This window comes from Grus americana, chromosome 3 (assembly GCF_028858705.1).
Source record: "Grus americana isolate bGruAme1 chromosome 3, bGruAme1.mat, whole genome shotgun sequence".
NCBI classification, from domain to species: Eukaryota; Metazoa; Chordata; class Aves; order Gruiformes; family Gruidae; genus Grus; species Grus americana.
Window position 1 is genome coordinate 112069755 of NC_072854.1, and position 19397 is coordinate 112089151.

The window sequence follows — 19397 nt, forward strand, 5'->3', positions numbered from 1 at the left end:
GTAATCGTTGGTCCCTCCCATTTTGAATGGACTGTGAAGAAGTACAATAAAGCTCACGCTATCTTCTGGAAGAATTGAGCTCTTCCCGTCTCACACAACAAAGCTGTCGTTTGCAGCTGTCCTTGGGGTCCCCCCCCGTGCCTGTGGGACGCTTGGCTATGGGGCAGAGCATGTGGGGAAGGGCTGGACTGCTTTCACGGGGCAGTGTTTAGCTCCGTTCAGGTGAAAGAGTGCTGTCAGAACTCTCTGCCTGGCTTACGCTGCTGATCTCGGTGCTCTGCCCTCGTCCTCGTCTTGCCATGTCTTGGTTGAGGCGTAGACGTGAAATGGAGAGAGGTGATTGTCCTCACTCATGCAGCACCTCTTTCCCACAACAGATGAAGGCAAACAGGCCAGATCTTTGGGGGTACGTTGTTTTATTAGAGTTCTATCAAAGATATTAGAGGAGTGGTGTAGAGGGAATGACGGAGTCCAAAAGTGGGAGCAGGTGCCTGGGGCCTGGTCAGCGTCACCTGGAAGGAGAAAAGTGAGAAGAAAAACAGGTGACCGTGGTGCCTTGTTTTCAAAAAGACGTCTTCAAGGCGGTCTTGAGTTCTCAGAAGCCCTGTCAGCAGGGGGAGATGCTTAAGGGCTGGTTGTTGACAAGCAGAGGAGGAGAGGGCAGGCTGCCTTACCTTTCCCAGGCAGTAGTCTGCTGGCCCTGGCTTCACTGTTTTCTCGCCTCCAAGTCCACTTTTGGTTCCCATTGTGTACATGGGAGCCTTCTTTTTGTAGATGTCCAGTTCCACTTTGGGGAACGCAGCAGGACCTGGCGTCTGTAAGAGAGGCGGGGAGGTTGCTGGGTACAAAAGGCAGGTGCCGATTCTTGCCAAGTGCCCACAGGGGCTGCGCGAGTTGAGCTGGCTGGCCAGAGAAGTGGTGTGAGGGGCGCGGAGCGATGGGAACAAGGGCACCTCCTGTTTCCCTGCAGAGAGGCAGATTTCCCCGAGGAGGAGGGAGGTTCCCATCAGTGCCGATGAGCTTTGCCCCACCAGAACTGTTAGTGCTGGAAAACGAGGCACCGCAGGTGTCAACAGAGCATCCCCTCTCCCACTGTTAACAGCAGGAGAGCCAGGGGACCCCGTGGCTTCTCGGGTTTTGCCGCTGGCGCATAGAAGCGTGCGTTACGAGAGGCTGCAGCAGGCGCTGGAGTCCTTCTGCCCCGAGGAGAGAAGCTGAGCTTCAGCTGCTGACGTGAGAGAGCAGAGACGCATAGCTCACCTTGGAGAGGTCTTCAGCAAAGCCATTGTGCTTACTCCTCCCTTTCATGGAGTAGCACGGGCTGGCGTGGGTGTAGGCTGTGTTGGGTCCCACCAGCCGAGGCAGGGTGTAGGTGCCAGGACCTGGAAGGGCAATGGGAAGAGAGCGCGTGTGAGTCCTGCAGGGAGAGGAGCGGTACCAGAGCGGGAGAGAAGCAGCCTGCCAAGCCTGCTACAAGGAGCAGGAAGGATGCCTCGCCCCTCCTCCCAATGCCTCCGTCTTCTGTCGCATGCAGCGTGTGTTGGCAGCTCCAAGCCTGAGTTGCCAGTCCTTCTGTGGGGTGGGAGAAGCTGGTGCTCTGGGACACCAAGCAAGCTTGTCCTGCTGTGCAGGCTTTTCCCTAGGCCTGTTGAAAAAGCCGCTCGGCACATTTTCCCTGGAGGGCACGCAGGCTGCAAGTGTTTGCGTATTTGCCCGAGTTCCCTCACCTGGAGATTGGTTGGTTTTGAGAGCCTTGTGCCGGAAGGCCATGGACTGCACCGGCGCGCACTGGTAGAGGTGTTTGTCGGCCTTGTCGGTGGAGTAGTCGCCTAGGGCAGAGGAGAAGCAGAGAAAAGCAGTGAAGCTGGGCTCTTTTCCTCAAGCCAAAGGGGAAAGGTCAGGAGGAGGCGCTCAGCCTTGTTCGCTTTCCGTCTGGAAACCTCTGAAGCCTCTTCAGGGTGCAAGCTGACGTTTTGTACGCCGGTAGCACAGGGCAAAAGGAAGGCGCGCTTGTCTTGCCTGAAGGAAGTGCTAGAGAAATGGTACTCACTTGGTCCAGGGGTGATCTCTGTCTTCACCTTGGGAAGTCCGCAAATGTGCTGTGCTGGAGCCGTGTGCTTCCCATGCCTGGTGATGGAGGGCTGGACATAGTACCGAGGACCCGGAGACGAGCTGTCTGTCATGGGTGGTTTGGCCCCTCGCAATGTGTATGCAGGGGCTTTGGTTTTGGTGGGATTGTGAGCCAGGTATCCTAGGAAGAAAAGCTTGTGAAAGGACACCTGCCTGCAACGGCATATTTAAAGCTAGTTTCTAAGAAGTGGAGTGGCTGGAGTTGCTGGCCTGAAGAAATTCCCTTCCTGTGCGACTTTTTCCTCCAAGCATGATGCCAGCAGGCCAACACGATGGTACAATGACTTCCAGCAAGAACGACGTAGGCATTGTGCAATTCATCAGAATACCGCCAAAATGCTATTGTTATGAAGTATTGCACCCCAAAACAGTTGCTCAGCTAACTTGGCATGAGAGCATGGAGGCCTGGAGCAAAGGGGAATGGAGCTGTGGCTGCTTGTCCCCTGGAGGTAGTGGGTGTGGTGCACCCCCCTTGCGATGGTGGTTTTACCTGTTGTCCCAGGGATTGAGTATTTGGGTCCCGGGCTGGTGAACTGCGCTAGGATGGGACCTCGTGGGCGATGAGGTCTCCAGGTGCCCACGTAGGCTCCGTCCGTGTTGGAGGTGGCTACAAAGCCTACGGCAAGAGCAGAAGAGTTACCGAAGGGCTTCCCTGACAGAGGCCCGGTGCGAAACCTCCCTGGGAGGAGCAGCAGTGCTTCACCTTTCTCGGCCTTGGCCATCAGACTTGGAGTGGATGAACTACTTGACTGCTGCAGCTCTCGGTCGCGGAGCGCGGCGAGGGTGAGCAGGCAACCTCTCGGTCAGGAGAGGTTCTGGTGCCTGCTGCCAGGTGGCCTTGGGGACATGCCTTGGCTCGTCACGGAAGTGCACTGTGACCTCATACAGGCTCCTGGCGTGTGGCAGATGTGACATTTGTGTCCTAGGACTGATTGAGAGCTGGGGAAGTCCAGCTTGCAGGGCCAGACCTTCATGACGTGTGCACGGCAGAAACACGCAACGAGGGAAAAACTGATGGCGTTCACGCGTTTAATCTAGCAGCCTTACGTTCTTATACTGTTGGGCTCACGTAATAATAAGAATGTACATTTGAACACCTGGAATTTCTATTTCGCCTCTTATTTTCCGCATGTGTCTTAATCTACATTTTTTTTTCCTGGCAAGGGCAACGTGGGCCTGGTGTTAGTAAGCAGAATTTGCTGCCGGGAGCTCTCGCTTAGCAAGGTGTGGCAATACCTCTGTGGTGCCGCTTTAGGGAGTTTGTCCTTGGAAACAGAGGCAAGAGAGGCCTTTCCCAATGTGCAGAAGAAATTGTGCAGACTCGTGTGTACTTTCTAGGTTATGCAAGAAAAGCTAGTTACCATGTTTGAGGCATGACAGAAGCCATCACGCAGCACCAAAACCATCACATTCTGGCACAAGATAAATGTGCTTCCCCTGTACTTCCCAACCCTATTGGCTATAGGAGAAAGTAGGAGGCTTAGGGTGGTGGGATAAGCGTCCTGCAGTGCCCAACTCATCCTAGTACGCCCTGCCTCTGCCCGCAGCTGGCTCACGTACAGGTGAGCTGCTGGGCTTTCATTTTACAGGGTGGTTGACTCTGAATGTCAAAAGTTGTCCTGGAGACTTCCTCACCTGAAATGCCATCCTTTCTCCTTTCTAAGCCTCCTCAGAGGTTACTTCTGAAAATCTGGCATGATTTTTAAACAATTGTCTTTTCTGCTCTTGTGACTGCTGCCACCCGCAAACGCAAAAGCAGAGGGAGAGAGAGAGGGTTCCCAAGCCAGTACCCCCAGGGGCAGAAAAAGGGAGCTAGTGCCGAGAGGCAGCTCTGTCTCAGCGTGGGCGGGGATGAGAGGGAAGGCGGCAGTTTAAAACCCAGTGTACCCGCCCTTTCAGCAAAGCCACTGAGGCGAAGGGCTCTGGAGCGGGGGATTGCTATGAGGGCCCCTTCCTAAAGTGGCAAAACCGCACAGGCAAAAGCACAGGGAGAGAGAGGATTCCTCTGTGGCCCCCCCGGGGCAGAAAAGAGGGAGCTGCTGAGGAGAGGCACCTCTGTCTCAGCGTGGGCGGGGATGAGAGCGAAGGCGGCAGTTTAAAACCCCGTGTACCCGCCCTTTCAGCAAAGCCACTGAGGCGAAGGGCTCTGGAGCGGGGGATTGCCATGAGGGCCCCTTCCTAAAGTGGCAAAACCGCACAGGCAAAAGCACAGGGAGAGAGAGGATTCCTCTGTGGCCCCCCCGGGGCAGAAAAGAGGGAGCTGCTGAGGAGAGGCACCTCTGTCTCAGCGTGGGCGGGGATGAGAGCGAAGGCGGCAGTTTAAAACCCCGTGTACCCGCCCTTTCAGCAAAGCCACTGAGGCGAAGGGCTCTGGAGCGGGGGATTGCCATGAGGGCCCCTTCCTAAAGCGGCAAAACTGCACAGGCAAAAGCACAGGGAGAGAGAGGGTTCCCCGGAGCAGAAGAGAGGGAGCTCCTGATGAGAGGCAGCTCTGACTCGGCGGGGACAAAAGCGAAGGCAGCCAAACCCGCTCGCATACAAGAGCAGTCCCCAGGGAGCGCAAGCGGCCAGGAGCATGGCGAATGATGGGGGGGCAGGCAGGATGTGGCGCGGCAGTTTGCGAGGCAGTTTGCGCAGGCTGGGTGTGTGGGTAGGGCACGGTACTCATCCTGGTTCTAAAGGGCAGCTCACCTGGTGGTCATCCCCCTCCCAGGAGAGGACGGGCTATGGTTTCCACTTGCCTGAAAGCCATTGACAGAAGGAATATGGCAACCCACATGGAGTTCCCATGCAAACATACAGCTGTCCAGGTCTCTGGCTGCAGGGAGTGCGTGAGCCTGTCACTGGGACCGGAGGGCAGCAGTGACAACAGCCGGTTTTGGTGTGACCAGGTGGATGATCTGTTCAGCCTGGTGGCAGAGCTGAAAGAGGAAGTGGAAAGATTAAGGGGTATCGGGGAGTATGAGAGGGAGATAGATTGGTGGAGCCACACCCTATCATCCCTGAGGCCAAGGCAGCCGATGGGTGCTCCACAAGAAGCAGAGGATCCCCTACCCTCTTGCCACCAAGTAGAAGGAGAGGACCTTAGAGACAAGGGGGAATGGAAACAGGTCCCTGCTTGGGGTAGCAGGCGAATCCCCTCCCAGCCTCCCTCACTCTCCCAGTTTCCCTTATACAACAGATATGGGGCTCTGGAACTGGAGGGCCAGGTAAATGAGAATGTAAGTGAAGGTCCATCTAGGGGGTTGCCTAGGGTGAGTCAGTCAACCCCTTGCCTTTTGACTGCCTCTGTTAAGAAAAAAAGGAGGGTAATTGTCATAGGCGAGTCCCTTCTGAGGGGAACAGAGGGCCCAATCTGCCAACTAGGCGCATCCCACAGGGAAGTCTGCTGCCCCCCTGGGGCCCGGATTAGAGACGTTACCGGGAAACTCCCTGGTCTGGTACAGCCCTCTGATTATTATCCGCTGTTGGTTATGCAGGTTGGCAGTGATGAGGTTGCAGAGAGAAGTCCAAAAGTGATGAAAAGGGACTTCAGGGCACTAGGACGATTAGTTGAAGGATCAGGAGCACAGGTAGTGTTTTCCTCAATCCCGTCAGTGGCAGGGAAGAATACTGAAAGGAACAGGAAAACTTAACTGATCAACATGTGGCTCAGAGGCTGGTGCCACCGGTGGGATTTTGGGGGTTTTTGATTATGGGGAGGTTTACATGGCACTGGGTCTGCTGGCGACTAATGGAGTCCAGCTATCTCAAAGAAGGAAAAGGATTCTCATGAGCTGGTGAGGCTCATCGAGAGGGCTTTAAACTAGGATCGAAGTGGGAAGGAAGTATAACCAGGCTCACTAGAGAGGAGCCTAGGGGTAGCATGCCAGTGTTGGGGGTGAAATTGAAAGCCCAGCTCAAGTGCATCCACACCAATGCACGCAGCATGGGCAACAAACAGGAGGAACTGGAAGCCATTGTGCAGCAGGATAGCTGTGACTTAGTTGCCATCACAGAAACGTGGTGGGACAAGTCTCATGACTGGAGTGCTGCCATGGATGGCCATAAGCTCTTCAGAAGGGATAGGCATGGAAGGAGAGGCGGTGAGGTGGCTCTGTATGTTAGGGAGTGTTTCGATTGTATAGAGCTCGACGATTGTGATAATAAGGTCGAGTGCTTATGGATAAGGATGAGAGGGAAGGCCAGCAATGCAGATATCCTGCTGGGAGTCTGTTACAGACCACCCAGCCAGGATGAAGAGGCAGATGAAGCATTCTACAAGCAGCTGGCAGAAGTCTCACAACCGCTAGTCCTTGTTCTTGTGGGGGACTTCAACTTACCAGACGTCTGCTGGAAATGCAACATAGCAGGGGAAACAGTCTAGGAGGTTCCTGGAGTGTGTGGAAGATAACTTCCTGACACAGCTGGTAAGCGAGCCTACCAGGGGAGATGTCTCGCTCAGCCTGCTCTTCACAAACAGAGAAGGACTGGTGGGAGATGTGGTGGTCGGAGGCCGTCTTGGGCTTAGCGACCATGAAGTGATAGAGTTTTTGATTCATGGTGAAGTAAGGAGGGGGATCAGCAAAACCACTAACACGGACTTCTGGAGGGCAGACTTTGGCCTGCTCAGGACACTGGTTAAGAGAGTCCCTTGGGAGACAGTCCTGAAGGGAAAAGGGGTTCAGGAAGGCTGGGCATTCTTTAAGAAGGAAGTCTTAAACGCACGGGAGCAAGCCGTCCCCACGTGCTGTAAGAAGAACCGGCAGGGAAGATGACCGACCTGGCTGAACATGGAACTTTGGCTGAGACTCAGGGGAAAAAAAAGGAGAGTCTACCACTCTTTGAAGAAGGGTCAGGCAACTCAAGAAGAATAGAGGGATCTTGTTAGGTCATGCAGAGATAAAATTAGAAAGGCAAAAGCCCAGCTAGAACTCAATCTGGCCACTGTTGTAAGGGATAACAAAAAATGCTTTTACAAATACATTAACAACAAAAAGAGAGCTGAGGAGACTCTCCGTCCTTTATTGGATGCAGAGGGGAACACAGCCACCAAGGATGAGGAAAAGGCTGAGGTACTTAATGCCTTCTCTGCCTCAGTCTTTAATAGTCAGACCAGTTGTCCCCAGGGCATTCAGCCCCCTGAGCTGGAAGACAGGGACGGAGAGCTGAAGGAAGGCCCGTGGATGTTATCTACCTGGACTTTAGTAAAGCCTTCCATACTGTCTCCCACAGCATTCTCTTAGAGAGGCTGGCAGCTCATGGCATAGACAGGTGCACTCTTCGCTAGGTAAAAAAAAAAAAATAGCTGGAAGGCCGAGCCCAGAGAGTTGGGGTGAGCGGAGTTAAATCCAGTTGGCAGCCACTCACAAGCGGTGTTCCCCAGGACTCAGTCTTGGGGCCAAACTTAATATCTTTATCGATGATCTAGACGAGGGGATTGAATGCACCCTCAGTAAGTTTGCAGATGACACCAAACTGGGTGGGAGTGTTGATCTGCTTGAGGGTAGGAAGGCTCTGTAGAGGGATCTGGACAGGCTGGATCGATGGGCCGAGGCCAACTGTATGAAGTTTAACCAGGCAAGTGCCAGGTCCTGGACTTTCGTCACAACAACCCCATGCAACGCTAGAGGCTTGGGGAAGAGTGGCTGGAAAGCTGCCTAGCAGAAAAGGACCTGGGTGTGCTGGTTGACATCTGGCTGAACGTGAGCCAGCAGTGTGCTCAGGTGGCCAAGAAGGGCAACAGCATCCTGGCTTGTATCAGCAATAGTGTGGCCAGCAGGAGTAGGGAAGTGATTGTGCCCCTGTACTCGGCTCTGGGGAGGCTGCACCTCAAATACTGTGTTCAGTTTTGGGCCCCTCACTACAAGAAGGACATTGAGGTGCTGGAGCATGTCCAGAGAAGGGCAATGAAGCTGGTCAAGGGACTGGAGCACAAGTCTTATGAGGAGCGGCTGAGGGAACTGGGGTTATTTAGCCTGGAGAAGAGGAGGCTGAGTGGAGACTTTATTGCTCTCTACAACTACCTGAAAGGAGGTTGTAGCCGGGTGGGTGTTGGTCTCTTCTCCCAGGTAACTAGCAAAAGGACAAGAGGAAATGGTCTTAAGTTGGATCAAGGGGGGATTTAGATTAGATATTAGGAAACATTTCTTCACCAAAAGAGTGGTCAGGCATTGGAACAGGCTGCCAGAGAGGTGGTGGAGTGACCATCCCTGAAGGTGTTCAAAAAACCTGTAGACGTGGCACTTGGGACATGGTTTAGTAGACATGGTGGTTTTGGGTCGACGTTTGGTCTTGATGATCTTAGAGATCTTGTACAACCTTAATATTCTATGATTCACTGCTCTGTCAAGCTTCCTGATAACACCCCAAGTGGTAACGGGATCGTGCAGGAGGGGGTTTCTCTTGCTCTCCTGGAGACAGTAAGGCGGAACAGACACATCATTGGCCTCGAATCCTAGTCGAGCAAGGCTGAAAAGGAGCCCCGAAGCAAGCACTCTGTGGCTGGCTGCGCTATTCACGAGAGGCTTGGGGAGTTCACGCCAACATACCTAGACCATCACATCCAGTCACCAAGTCTTCCCATTGCACTCACAAGCCACGTCTCAGTATATGCAAGAAGCAGAAGCTCCCATTTTTCTTTCTAGGTACATATATCATTCCAGCCTGGCCCATATCCCTCTTTTTAAGAGATTTGGTGGCATACAGAGCTGAGATTGATGGTCCGCTTAAGCGTGCAGCCAGCACCAGTCTCTATTACTGAAATGAGCTGATGAGAAAAGTTGAAGAAGCCCCCTCATGTTCCACAGTATCTCCCAAACAGCCAAACCTCTCTCACCAAGAGAAAATGCGTTGGCCCTTCCTCTTCTCCCTGTAGAGAAGTGTCACCAGGTTGCAACTTGCCAGTTAGGCTCCCCTTGGAGATAACAGCCAATTACAAATGGAAAGTGTGCCGGGGAACTTCAAATTCCAGCCCTGATACATGGCACAAGTTAAAGGCAATCTCACATCACCAGCAGGAAACATTTGTTCTTTGATGTGACCCTCGGTGTACAGGCAGACTAATAATGGGAAAAGGTAGATGGGCAGGTAGGGCAGCAGCAAAAAACTTCCTCTGCCTTCAGTATCTCCAGGTTTCTGTGACTTCCCGGTGGTAGAAACCTGAAAGAATTGCACAGTGCCGTAGGCCGCGAGGGCTGGGGAAGATGGGGTTGTTTCCTCCTTGCAGCTGTGCAAAGGGCTGAAGTCTGCCAACACCTCTGTCAGGCCAGGGCGCGTCTCCTGGCAGGTTGCTGAGAAGAGCAAAGGTCTGTTCCCCAAGGCCTGACGGACTCTGCCATCCATCACAGCCGAGATGCTGGTGCACGCTGTTGGGTGTAATCGTTGGTCCCTCCCATTTTGAATGGACTGTGAAGAAGTACAATAAAGCTCACGCTATCTTCTGGAAGAATTGAGCTCTTCCTGTCTCACACAACAAAGCTGTCGTTTGCAGCTCAGTCCTTGGGGGTCCCCCCCCCGTGCCTGTGGGACGCTTGGCTATGGGGGCAGAGCATGTGGGGAAGGGCTGGACTGCTTTCACGGGGCAGTGTTTAGCTCCGTTCAGGTGAAAGAGTGCTGTCAGAACTCTCTGCCTGGCTTACGCTGCTGATCTCGGTGCTCTGCCCTCGTCCTCGTCTTGCCATGTCTTGGTTGAGGCGTAGACGTGAAATGGAGAGAGGTGATTGTCCTCACTCATGCACAGCCCCTCTTCCCACAGATGAAGGCAAACAGGCCAGATCTTTGGGGGTACGTTGTTTTATTAGAGTTCTATCAAAGATATTAGAGGAGTGGTGTAGAGGGAATGACGGAGTCCAAAAGTGGGAGCAGGTGCCTGGGGCCTGGTCAGCGTCACCTGGAAGGAGAAAAGTGAGAAGAAAAACAGGTGACCGTGGTGCCTTGTTTTCAAAAAGACTCGTCTTCAAGGCGGTCTTGAGTTCTCAGAAGCCCTGTCAGCAGGGGGAGATGCTTAAGGGCTGGTTGTTGACAAGCAGAGGAGGAGAGGGCAGGCTGCCTTACCTTTCCCAGGCAGTAGTCTGCTGGCCCTGGCTTCACTGTTTTCTCGCCTCCAAGTCCACTTTTGGTTCCCATTGTGTACATGGGAGCCTTCTTTTTGTAGATGTCCAGTTCCACTTTGGGGAACGCAGCAGGACCTGGCGTCTGTAAGAGAGGCGGGGAGGTTGCTGGGTACAAAAGGCAGGTGCCGATTCTTGCCAAGTGCCCACAGGGGCTGCGCGAGTTGAGCTGGCTGGCCAGAGAAGTGGTGTGAGGGGCGCGGAGCGATGGGAACAAGGGCACCTCCTGTTTCCCTGCAGAGAGGCAGATTTCCCCGAGGAGGAGGGAGGTTCCCATCAGTGCCGATGAGCTTTGCCCCACCAGAACTGTTAGTGCTGGAAAACGAGGCACCGCAGGTGTCAACAGAGCATCCCCTCTCCCACTGTTAACAGCAGGAGAGCCAGGGGACCCCGTGGCTTCTCGGGTTTTGCCGCTGGCGCATAGAAGCGTGCGTTACGAGAGGCTGCAGCAGGCGCTGGAGTCCTTCTGCCCCGAGGAGAGAAGCTGAGCTTCAGCTGCTGACGTGAGAGAGCAGAGACGCATAGCTCACCTTGGAGAGGTCTTCAGCAAAGCCATTGTGCTTACTCCTCCCTTTCATGGAGTAGCACGGGCTGGCGTGGGTGTAGGCTGTGTTGGGTCCCACCAGCCGAGGCAGGGTGTAGGTGCCAGGACCTGGAAGGGCAATGGGAAGAGAGCGCGTGTGAGTCCTGCAGGGAGAGGAGCGGTACCAGAGCGGGAGAGAAGCAGCCTGCCAAGCCTGCTACAAGGAGCAGGAAGGATGCCTCGCCCCTCCTCCCAATGCCTCCGTCTTCTGTCGCATGCAGCGTGTGTTGGCAGCTCCAAGCCTGAGTTGCCAGTCCTTCTGTGGGGTGGGAGAAGCTGGTGCTCTGGGACACCAAGCAAGCTTGTCCTGCTGTGCAGGCTTTTCCCTAGGCCTGTTGAAAAAGCCGCTCGGCACATTTTCCCTGGAGGGCACGCAGGCTGCAAGTGTTTGCGTATTTGCCCGAGTTCCCTCACCTGGAGATTGGTTGGTTTTGAGAGCCTTGTGCCGGAAGGCCATGGACTGCACCGGCGCGCACTGGTAGAGGTGTTTGTCGGCCTTGTCGGTGGAGTAGTCGCCTAGGGCAGAGGAGAAGCAGAGAAAAGCAGTGAAGCTGGGCTCTTTTCCTCAAGCCAAAGGGGAAAGGTCAGGAGGAGGCGCTCAGCCTTGTTCGCTTTCCGTCTGGAAACCTCTGAAGCCTCTTCAGGGTGCAAGCTGACGTTTTGTACGCCGGTAGCACAGGGCAAAAGGAAGGCGCGCTTGTCTTGCCTGAAGGAAGTGCTAGAGAAATGGTACTCACTTGGTCCAGGGGTGATCTCTGTCTTCACCTTGGGAAGTCCGCAAATGTGCTGTGCTGGAGCCGTGTGCTTCCCATGCCTGGTGATGGAGGGCTGGACATAGTACCGAGGACCCGGAGACGAGCTGTCTGTCATGGGTGGTTTGGCCCCTCGCAATGTGTATGCAGGGGCTTTGGTTTTGGTGGGATTGTGAGCCAGGTATCCTAGGAAGAAAAGCTTGTGAAAGGACACCTGCCTGCAACGGCATATTTAAAGCTAGTTTCTAAGAAGTGGAGTGGCTGGAGTTGCTGGCCTGAAGAAATTCCCTTCCTGTGCGACTTTTTCCTCCAAGCATGATGCCAGCAGGCCAACACGATGGTACAATGACTTCCAGCAAGAACGACGTAGGCATTGTGCAATTCATCAGAATACCGCCAAAATGCTATTGTTATGAAGTATTGCACCCCAAAACAGTTGCTCAGCTAACTTGGCATGAGAGCATGGAGGCCTGGAGCAAAGGGGAATGGAGCTGTGGCTGCTTGTCCCCTGGAGGTAGTGGGTGTGGTGCACCCCCCTTGCGATGGTGGTTTTACCTGTTGTCCCAGGGATTGAGTATTTGGGTCCCGGGCTGGTGAACTGCGCTAGGATGGGACCTCGTGGGCGATGAGGTCTCCAGGTGCCCACGTAGGCTCCGTCCGTGTTGGAGGTGGCTACAAAGCCTACGGCAAGAGCAGAAGAGTTACCGAAGGGCTTCCCTGACAGAGGCCCGGTGCGAAACCTCCCTGGGAGGAGCAGCAGTGCTTCACCTTTCTCGGCCTTGGCCATCAGACTTGGAGTGGATGAACTACTTGACTGCTGCAGCTCTCGGTCGCGGAGCGCGGCGAGGGTGAGCAGGCAACCTCTCGGTCAGGAGAGGTTCTGGTGCCTGCTGCCAGGTGGCCTTGGGGACATGCCTTGGCTCGTCACGGAAGTGCACTGTGACCTCATACAGGCTCCTGGCGTGTGGCAGATGTGACATTTGTGTCCTAGGACTGATTGAGAGCTGGGGAAGTCCAGCTTGCAGGGCCAGACCTTCATGACGTGTGCACGGCAGAAACACGCAACGAGGGAAAAACTGATGGCGTTCACGCGTTTAATCTAGCAGCCTTACGTTCTTATACTGTTGGGCTCACGTAATAATAAGAATGTACATTTGAACACCTGGAATTTCTATTTCGCCTCTTATTTTCCGCATGTGTCTTAATCTACATTTTTTTTTCCTGGCAAGGGCAACGTGGGCCTGGTGTTAGTAAGCAGAATTTGCTGCCGGGAGCTCTCGCTTAGCAAGGTGTGGCAATACCTCTGTGGTGCCGCTTTAGGGAGTTTGTCCTTGGAAACAGAGGCAAGAGAGGCCTTTCCCAAAGTGCAGAAGAAATTGTGCAGACTCGTGTGTACTTTCTAGGTTATGCAAGAAAAGCTAGTTACCATGTTTGAGGCATGACAGAAGCCATCACGCAGCACCAAAACCATCACATTCTGGCACAAGATAAATGTGCTTCCCCTGTACTTCCCAACCCTATTGGCTATAGGAGAAAGTAGGAGGCTTAGGGTGGTGGGATAAGCGTCCTGCAGTGCCCAACTCATCCTAGTACGCCCTGCCTCTGCCCGCAGCTGGCTCACGTACAGGTGAGCTGCTGGGCTTTCATTTTACAGGGTGGTTGACTCTGAATGTCAAAAGTTGTCCTGGAGACTTCCTCACCTGAAATGCCATCCTTTCTCCTTTCTAAGCCTCCTCAGAGGTTACTTCTGAAAATCTGGCATGATTTTTAAACAATTGTCTTTTCTGCTCTTGTGACTGCTGCCACCCGCAAACGCAAAAGCAGAGGGAGAGAGAGAGGGTTCCCAAGCCAGTACCCCCAGGGGCAGAAAAAGGGAGCTAGTGCCGAGAGGCAGCTCTGTCTCAGCGTGGGCGGGGATGAGAGGGAAGGCGGCAGTTTAAAACCCAGTGTACCCGCCCTTTCAGCAAAGCCACTGAGGCGAAGGGCTCTGGAGCGGGGGATTGCTATGAGGGCCCCTTCCTAAAGTGGCAAAACCGCACAGGCAAAAGCACAGGGAGAGAGAGGATTCCTCTGTGGCCCCCCCGGGGCAGAAAAGAGGGAGCTGCTGAGGAGAGGCACCTCTGTCTCAGCGTGGGCGGGGATGAGAGCGAAGGCGGCAGTTTAAAACCCCGTGTACCCGCCCTTTCAGCAAAGCCACTGAGGCGAAGGGCTCTGGAGCGGGGGATTGCCATGAGGGCCCCTTCCTAAAGTGGCAAAACCGCACAGGCAAAAGCACAGGGAGAGAGAGGATTCCTCTGTGGCCCCCCCGGGGCAGAAAAGAGGGAGCTGCTGAGGAGAGGCACCTCTGTCTCAGCGTGGGCGGGGATGAGAGCGAAGGCGGCAGTTTAAAACCCCGTGTACCCGCCCTTTCAGCAAAGCCACTGAGGCGAAGGGCTGTGGAGCGGGGGATTGCCATGAGGGCCCCTTCCTAAAGCGGCAAAACTGCACAGGCAAAAGCACAGGGAGAGAGAGGGTTCCCCGGAGCAGAAGAGAGGGAGCTCCTGATGAGAGGCAGCTCTGACTCGGCGGGGACAAAAGCGAAGGCAGCCAAACCCGCTCGCATACAAGAGCAGTCCCCAGGGAGCGCAAGCGGCCAGGAGCATGGCGAATGATGGGGGGGCAGGCAGGATGTGGCGCGGCAGTTTGCGAGGCAGTTTGCGCAGGCTGGGTGTGTGGGTAGGGCACGGTACTCATCCTGGTTCTAAAGGGCAGCTCACCTGGTGGTCATCCCCCTCCCAGGAGAGGACGGGCTATGGTTTCCACTTGCCTGAAAGCCATTGACAGAAGGAATATGGCAACCCACATGGAGTTCCCATGCAAACATACAGCTGTCCAGGTCTCTGGCTGCAGGGAGTGCGTGAGCCTGTCACTGGGACCGGAGGGCAGCAGTGACAACAGCCGGTTTTGGTGTGACCAGGTGGATGATCTGTTCAGCCTGGTGGCAGAGCTGAAAGAGGAAGTGGAAAGATTAAGGGGTATCGGGGAGTATGAGAGGGAGATAGATTGGTGGAGCCACACCCTATCATCCCTGAGGCCAAGGCAGCCGATGGGTGCTCCACAAGAAGCAGAGGATCCCCTACCCTCTTGCCACCAAGTAGAAGGAGAGGACCTTAGAGACAAGGGGGAATGGAAACAGGTCCCTGCTTGGGGTAGCAGGCGAATCCCCTCCCAGCCTCCCTCACTCTCCCAGTTTCCCTTATACAACAGATATGGGGCTCTGGAACTGGAGGGCCAGGTAAATGAGAATGTAAGTGAAGGTCCATCTAGGGGGTTGCCTAGGGTGAGTCAGTCAACCCCTTGCCTTTTGACTGCCTCTGTTAAGAAAAAAAGGAGGGTAATTGTCATAGGCGAGTCCCTTCTGAGGGGAACAGAGGGCCCAATCTGCCAACTAGGCGCATCCCACAGGGAAGTCTGCTGCCCCCCTGGGGCCCGGATTAGAGACGTTACCGGGAAACTCCCTGGTCTGGTACAGCCCTCTGATTATTATCCGCTGTTGGTTATGCAGGTTGGCAGTGATGAGGTTGCAGAGAGAAGTCCAAAAGTGATGAAAAGGGACTTCAGGGCACTAGGACGATTAGTTGAAGGATCAGGAGCACAGGTAGTGTTTTCCTCAATCCCGTCAGTGGCAGGGAAGAATACTGAAAGGAACAGGAAAACTTAACTGATCAACATGTGGCTCAGAGGCTGGTGCCACCGGTGGGATTTTGGGGTTTTTTGATTATGGGGAGGTTTACATGGCACTGGGTCTGCTGGCGACTAATGGAGTCCAGCTATCTCAAAGAAGGAAAAGGATTCTCATGAGCTGGTGAGGCTCATCGAGAGGGCTTTAAACTAGGATCGAAGTGGGAAGGAAGTATAACCAGGCTCACTAGAGAGGAGCCTAGGGGTAGCATGCCAGTGTTGGGGGTGAAATTGAAAGCCCAGCTCAAGTGCATCCACACCAATGCACGCAGCATGGGCAACAAACAGGAGGAACTGGAAGCCATTGTGCAGCAGGATAGCTGTGACTTAGTTGCCATCACAGAAACGTGGTGGGACAAGTCTCATGACTGGAGTGCTGCCATGGATGGCCATAAGCTCTTCAGAAGGGATAGGCATGGAAGGAGAGGCGGTGAGGTGGCTCTGTATGTTAGGGAGTGTTTCGATTGTATAGAGCTCGACGATTGTGATAATAAGGTCGAGTGCTTATGGATAAGGATGAGAGGGAAGGCCAGCAATGCAGATATCCTGCTGGGAGTCTGTTACAGACCACCCAGCCAGGATGAAGAGGCAGATGAAGCATTCTACAAGCAGCTGGCAGAAGTCTCACAACCGCTAGTCCTTGTTCTTGTGGGGGACTTCAACTTACCAGACGTCTGCTGGAAATGCAACATAGCAGGGGAAACAGTCTAGGAGGTTCCTGGAGTGTGTGGAAGATAACTTCCTGACACAGCTGGTAAGCGAGCCTACCAGGGGAGATGTCTCGCTCAGCCTGCTCTTCACAAACAGAGAAGGACTGGTGGGAGATGTGGTGGTCGGAGGCCGTCTTGGGCTTAGCGACCATGAAGTGATAGAGTTTTTGATTCATGGTGAAGTAAGGAGGGGGATCAGCAAAACCACTAACACGGACTTCTGGAGGGCAGACTTTGGCCTGCTCAGGACACTGGTTAAGAGAGTCCCTTGGGAGACAGTCCTGAAGGGAAAAGGGGTTCAGGAAGGCTGGGCATTCTTTAAGAAGGAAGTCTTAAACGCACGGGAGCAAGCCGTCCCCACGTGCTGTAAGAAGAACCGGCAGGGAAGATGACCGACCTGGCTGAACATGGAACTTTGGCTGAGACTCAGGGGAAAAAAAAGGAGAGTCTACCACTCTTTGAAGAAGGGTCAGGCAACTCAAGAAGAATAGAGGGATCTTGTTAGGTCATGCAGAGATAAAATTAGAAAGGCAAAAGCCCAGCTAGAACTCAATCTGGCCACTGTTGTAAGGGATAACAAAAAATGCTTTTACAAATACATTAACAACAAAAAGAGAGCTGAGGAGACTCTCCGTCCTTTATTGGATGCAGAGGGGAACACAGCCACCAAGGATGAGGAAAAGGCTGAGGTACTTAATGCCTTCTCTGCCTCAGTCTTTAATAGTCAGACCAGTTGTCCCCAGGGCATTCAGCCCCCTGAGCTGGAAGACAGGGACGGAGAGCTGAAGGAAGGCCCGTGGATGTTATCTACCTGGACTTTAGTAAAGCCTTCCATACTGTCTCCCACAGCATTCTCTTAGAGAGGCTGGCAGCTCATGGCATAGACAGGTGCACTCTTCGCTAGGTAAAAAAAAAAAAATAGCTGGAAGGCCGAGCCCAGAGAGTTGGGGTGAGCGGAGTTAAATCCAGTTGGCAGCCACTCACAAGCGGTGTTCCCCAGGACTCAGTCTTGGGGCCAAACTTAATATCTTTATCGATGATCTAGACGAGGGGATTGAATGCACCCTCAGTAAGTTTGCAGATGACACCAAACTGGGTGGGAGTGTTGATCTGCTTGAGGGTAGGAAGGCTCTGTAGAGGGATCTGGACAGGCTGGATCGATGGGCCGAGGCCAACTGTATGAAGTTTAACCAGGCAAGTGCCAGGTCCTGGACTTTCGTCACAACAACCCCATGCAACGCTAGAGGCTTGGGGAAGAGTGGCTGGAAAGCTGCCTAGCAGAAAAGGACCTGGGTGTGCTGGTTGACATCTGGCTGAACGTGAGCCAGCAGTGTGCTCAGGTGGCCAAGAAGGGCAACAGCATCCTGGCTTGTATCAGCAATAGTGTGGCCAGCAGGAGTAGGGAAGTGATTGTGCCCCTGTACTCGGCTCTGGGGAGGCTGCACCTCAAATACTGTGTTCAGTTTTGGGCCCCTCACTACAAGAAGGACATTGAGGTGCTGGAGCATGTCCAGAGAAGGGCAATGAAGCTGGTCAAGGGACTGGAGCACAAGTCTTATGAGGAGCGGCTGAGGGAACTGGGGTTATTTAGCCTGGAGAAGAGGAGGCTGAGTGGAGACTTTATTGCTCTCTACAACTACCTGAAAGGAGGTTGTAGCCGGGTGGGTGTTGGTCTCTTCTCCCAGGTAACTAGCAAAAGGACAAGAGGAAATGGTCTTAAGTTGGATCAAGGGGGGATTTAGATTAGATATTAGGAAACATTTCTTCACCAAAAGAGTGGTCAGGCATTGGAACAGGCTGCCAGAGAGGTGGTGGAGTGACCATCCCTGAAGGTGTTCAAAAAACCTGTAGACGTGGCACTTGGGACATGGTTTAGTAGACATGGTGGTTTTGGGTCGACGTTTGGTCTTGATGATCTTAGAGATCTTGTACAACCTTAATATTCTATGATTCACTGCTCTGTCAAGCTTCCTGATAACACCCCAAGTGGTAACGGGATCGTGCAGGAGGGGGTTTCTCTTGCTCTCCTGGAGACAGTAAGGCGGAACAGACACATCATTGGCCTCGAATCCTAGTCGAGCAAGGCTGAAAAGGAGCCCCGAAGCAAGCACTCTGTGGCTGGCTGCGCTATTCACGAGAGGCTTGGGGAGTTCACGCCAACATACCTAGACCATCACATCCAGTCACCAAGTCTTCCCATTGCACTCACAAGCCACGTCTCAGTATATGCAAGAAGCAGAAGCTCCCATTTTTCTTTCTAGGTACATATATCATTCCAGCCTGGCCCATATCCCTCTTTTTAAGAGATTTGGTGGCATACAGAGCTGAGATTGATGGTCCGCTTAAGCGTGCAGCCAGCACCAGTCTCTATTACTGAAATGAGCTGATGAGAAAAGTTGAAGAAGCCCCCTCATGTTCCACAGTATCTCCCAAACAGCCAAACCTCTCTCACCAAGAGAAAATGCGTTGGCCCTTCCTCTTCTCCCTGTAGAGAAGTGTCACCAGGTTGCAACTTGCCAGTTAGGCTCCCCTTGGAGATAACAGCCAATTACAAATGGAAAGTGTGCCGGGGAACTTCAAATTCCAGCCCTGATACATGGCACAAGTTAAAGGCAATCTCACATCACCAGCAGGAAACATTTGTTCTTTGATGTGACCCTCGGTGTACAGGCAGACTAATAATGGGAAAAGGTAGATGGGCAGGTAGGGCAGCAGCAAAAAACTTCCTCTGCCTTCAGTATCTCCAGGTTTCTGTGACTTCCCGGTGGTAGAAACCTGAAAGAATTGCACAGTGCCGTAGGCCGCGAGGGCTGGGGAAGATGGGGTTGTTTCCTCCTTGCAGCTGTGCAAAGGGCTGAAGTCTGCCAACACCTCTGTCAGGCCAGGGCGCGTCTCCTGGCAGGTTGCTGAGAAGAGCAAAGGTCTGTTCCCCAAGGCCTGACGGACTCTGCCATCCATCACAGCCGAGATGCTGGTGCACGCTGTTGGGTGTAATCGTTGGTCCCTCCCATTTTGAATGGACTGTGAAGAAGTACAATAAAGCTCACGCTATCTTCTGGAAGAATTGAGCTCTTCCTGTCTCACACAACAAAGCTGTCGTTTGCAGCTCAGTCCTTGGGGGTCCCCCCCCCGTGCCTGTGGGACGCTTGGCTATGGGGGCAGAGCATGTGGGGAAGGGCTGGACTGCTTTCACGGGGCAGTGTTTAGCTCCGTTCAGGTGAAAGAGTGCTGTCAGAACTCTCTGCCTGGCTTACGCTGCTGATCTCGGTGCTCTGCCCTCGTCCTCGTCTTGCCATGTCTTGGTTGAGGCGTAGACGTGAAATGGAGAGAGGTGATTGTCCTCACTCATGCACAGCCCCTCTTCCCACAGATGAAGGCAAACAGGCCAGATCTTTGGGGGTACGTTGTTTTA

At 53.7% G+C, this 19397-nt stretch overlaps 2 protein-coding genes across 2 annotated transcripts; both read right to left on the reverse strand.

The window, feature by feature from the left end:
• Positions 1-419: 419 nt before the first annotated feature.
• LOC129204585 (outer dense fiber protein 3-like) lies at positions 420-2852 on the reverse strand. Its single transcript, XM_054820811.1, has 6 exons — positions 2621-2852; positions 2051-2251; positions 1728-1829; positions 1261-1382; positions 675-815; positions 420-512 (listed from the first exon to the last, which is right to left on the reverse strand). Exons 1-6 carry the CDS (start codon positions 2850-2852, stop codon positions 420-422), a joined length of 891 nt encoding a protein of 296 aa, XP_054676786.1.
• A 7055-nt stretch (positions 2853-9907) lies between these two features.
• On the reverse strand, positions 9908-12342 carry LOC129204586 (outer dense fiber protein 3-like). Its single transcript, XM_054820812.1, has 6 exons — positions 12111-12342; positions 11541-11741; positions 11218-11319; positions 10751-10872; positions 10165-10305; positions 9908-10000 (listed from the first exon to the last, which is right to left on the reverse strand). The coding sequence occupies exons 1-6, from the start codon at positions 12340-12342 to the stop codon at positions 9908-9910; spliced, it is 891 nt and encodes a 296-aa protein (XP_054676787.1).
• Between the last annotated feature and the right edge of the window lie 7055 nt (positions 12343-19397).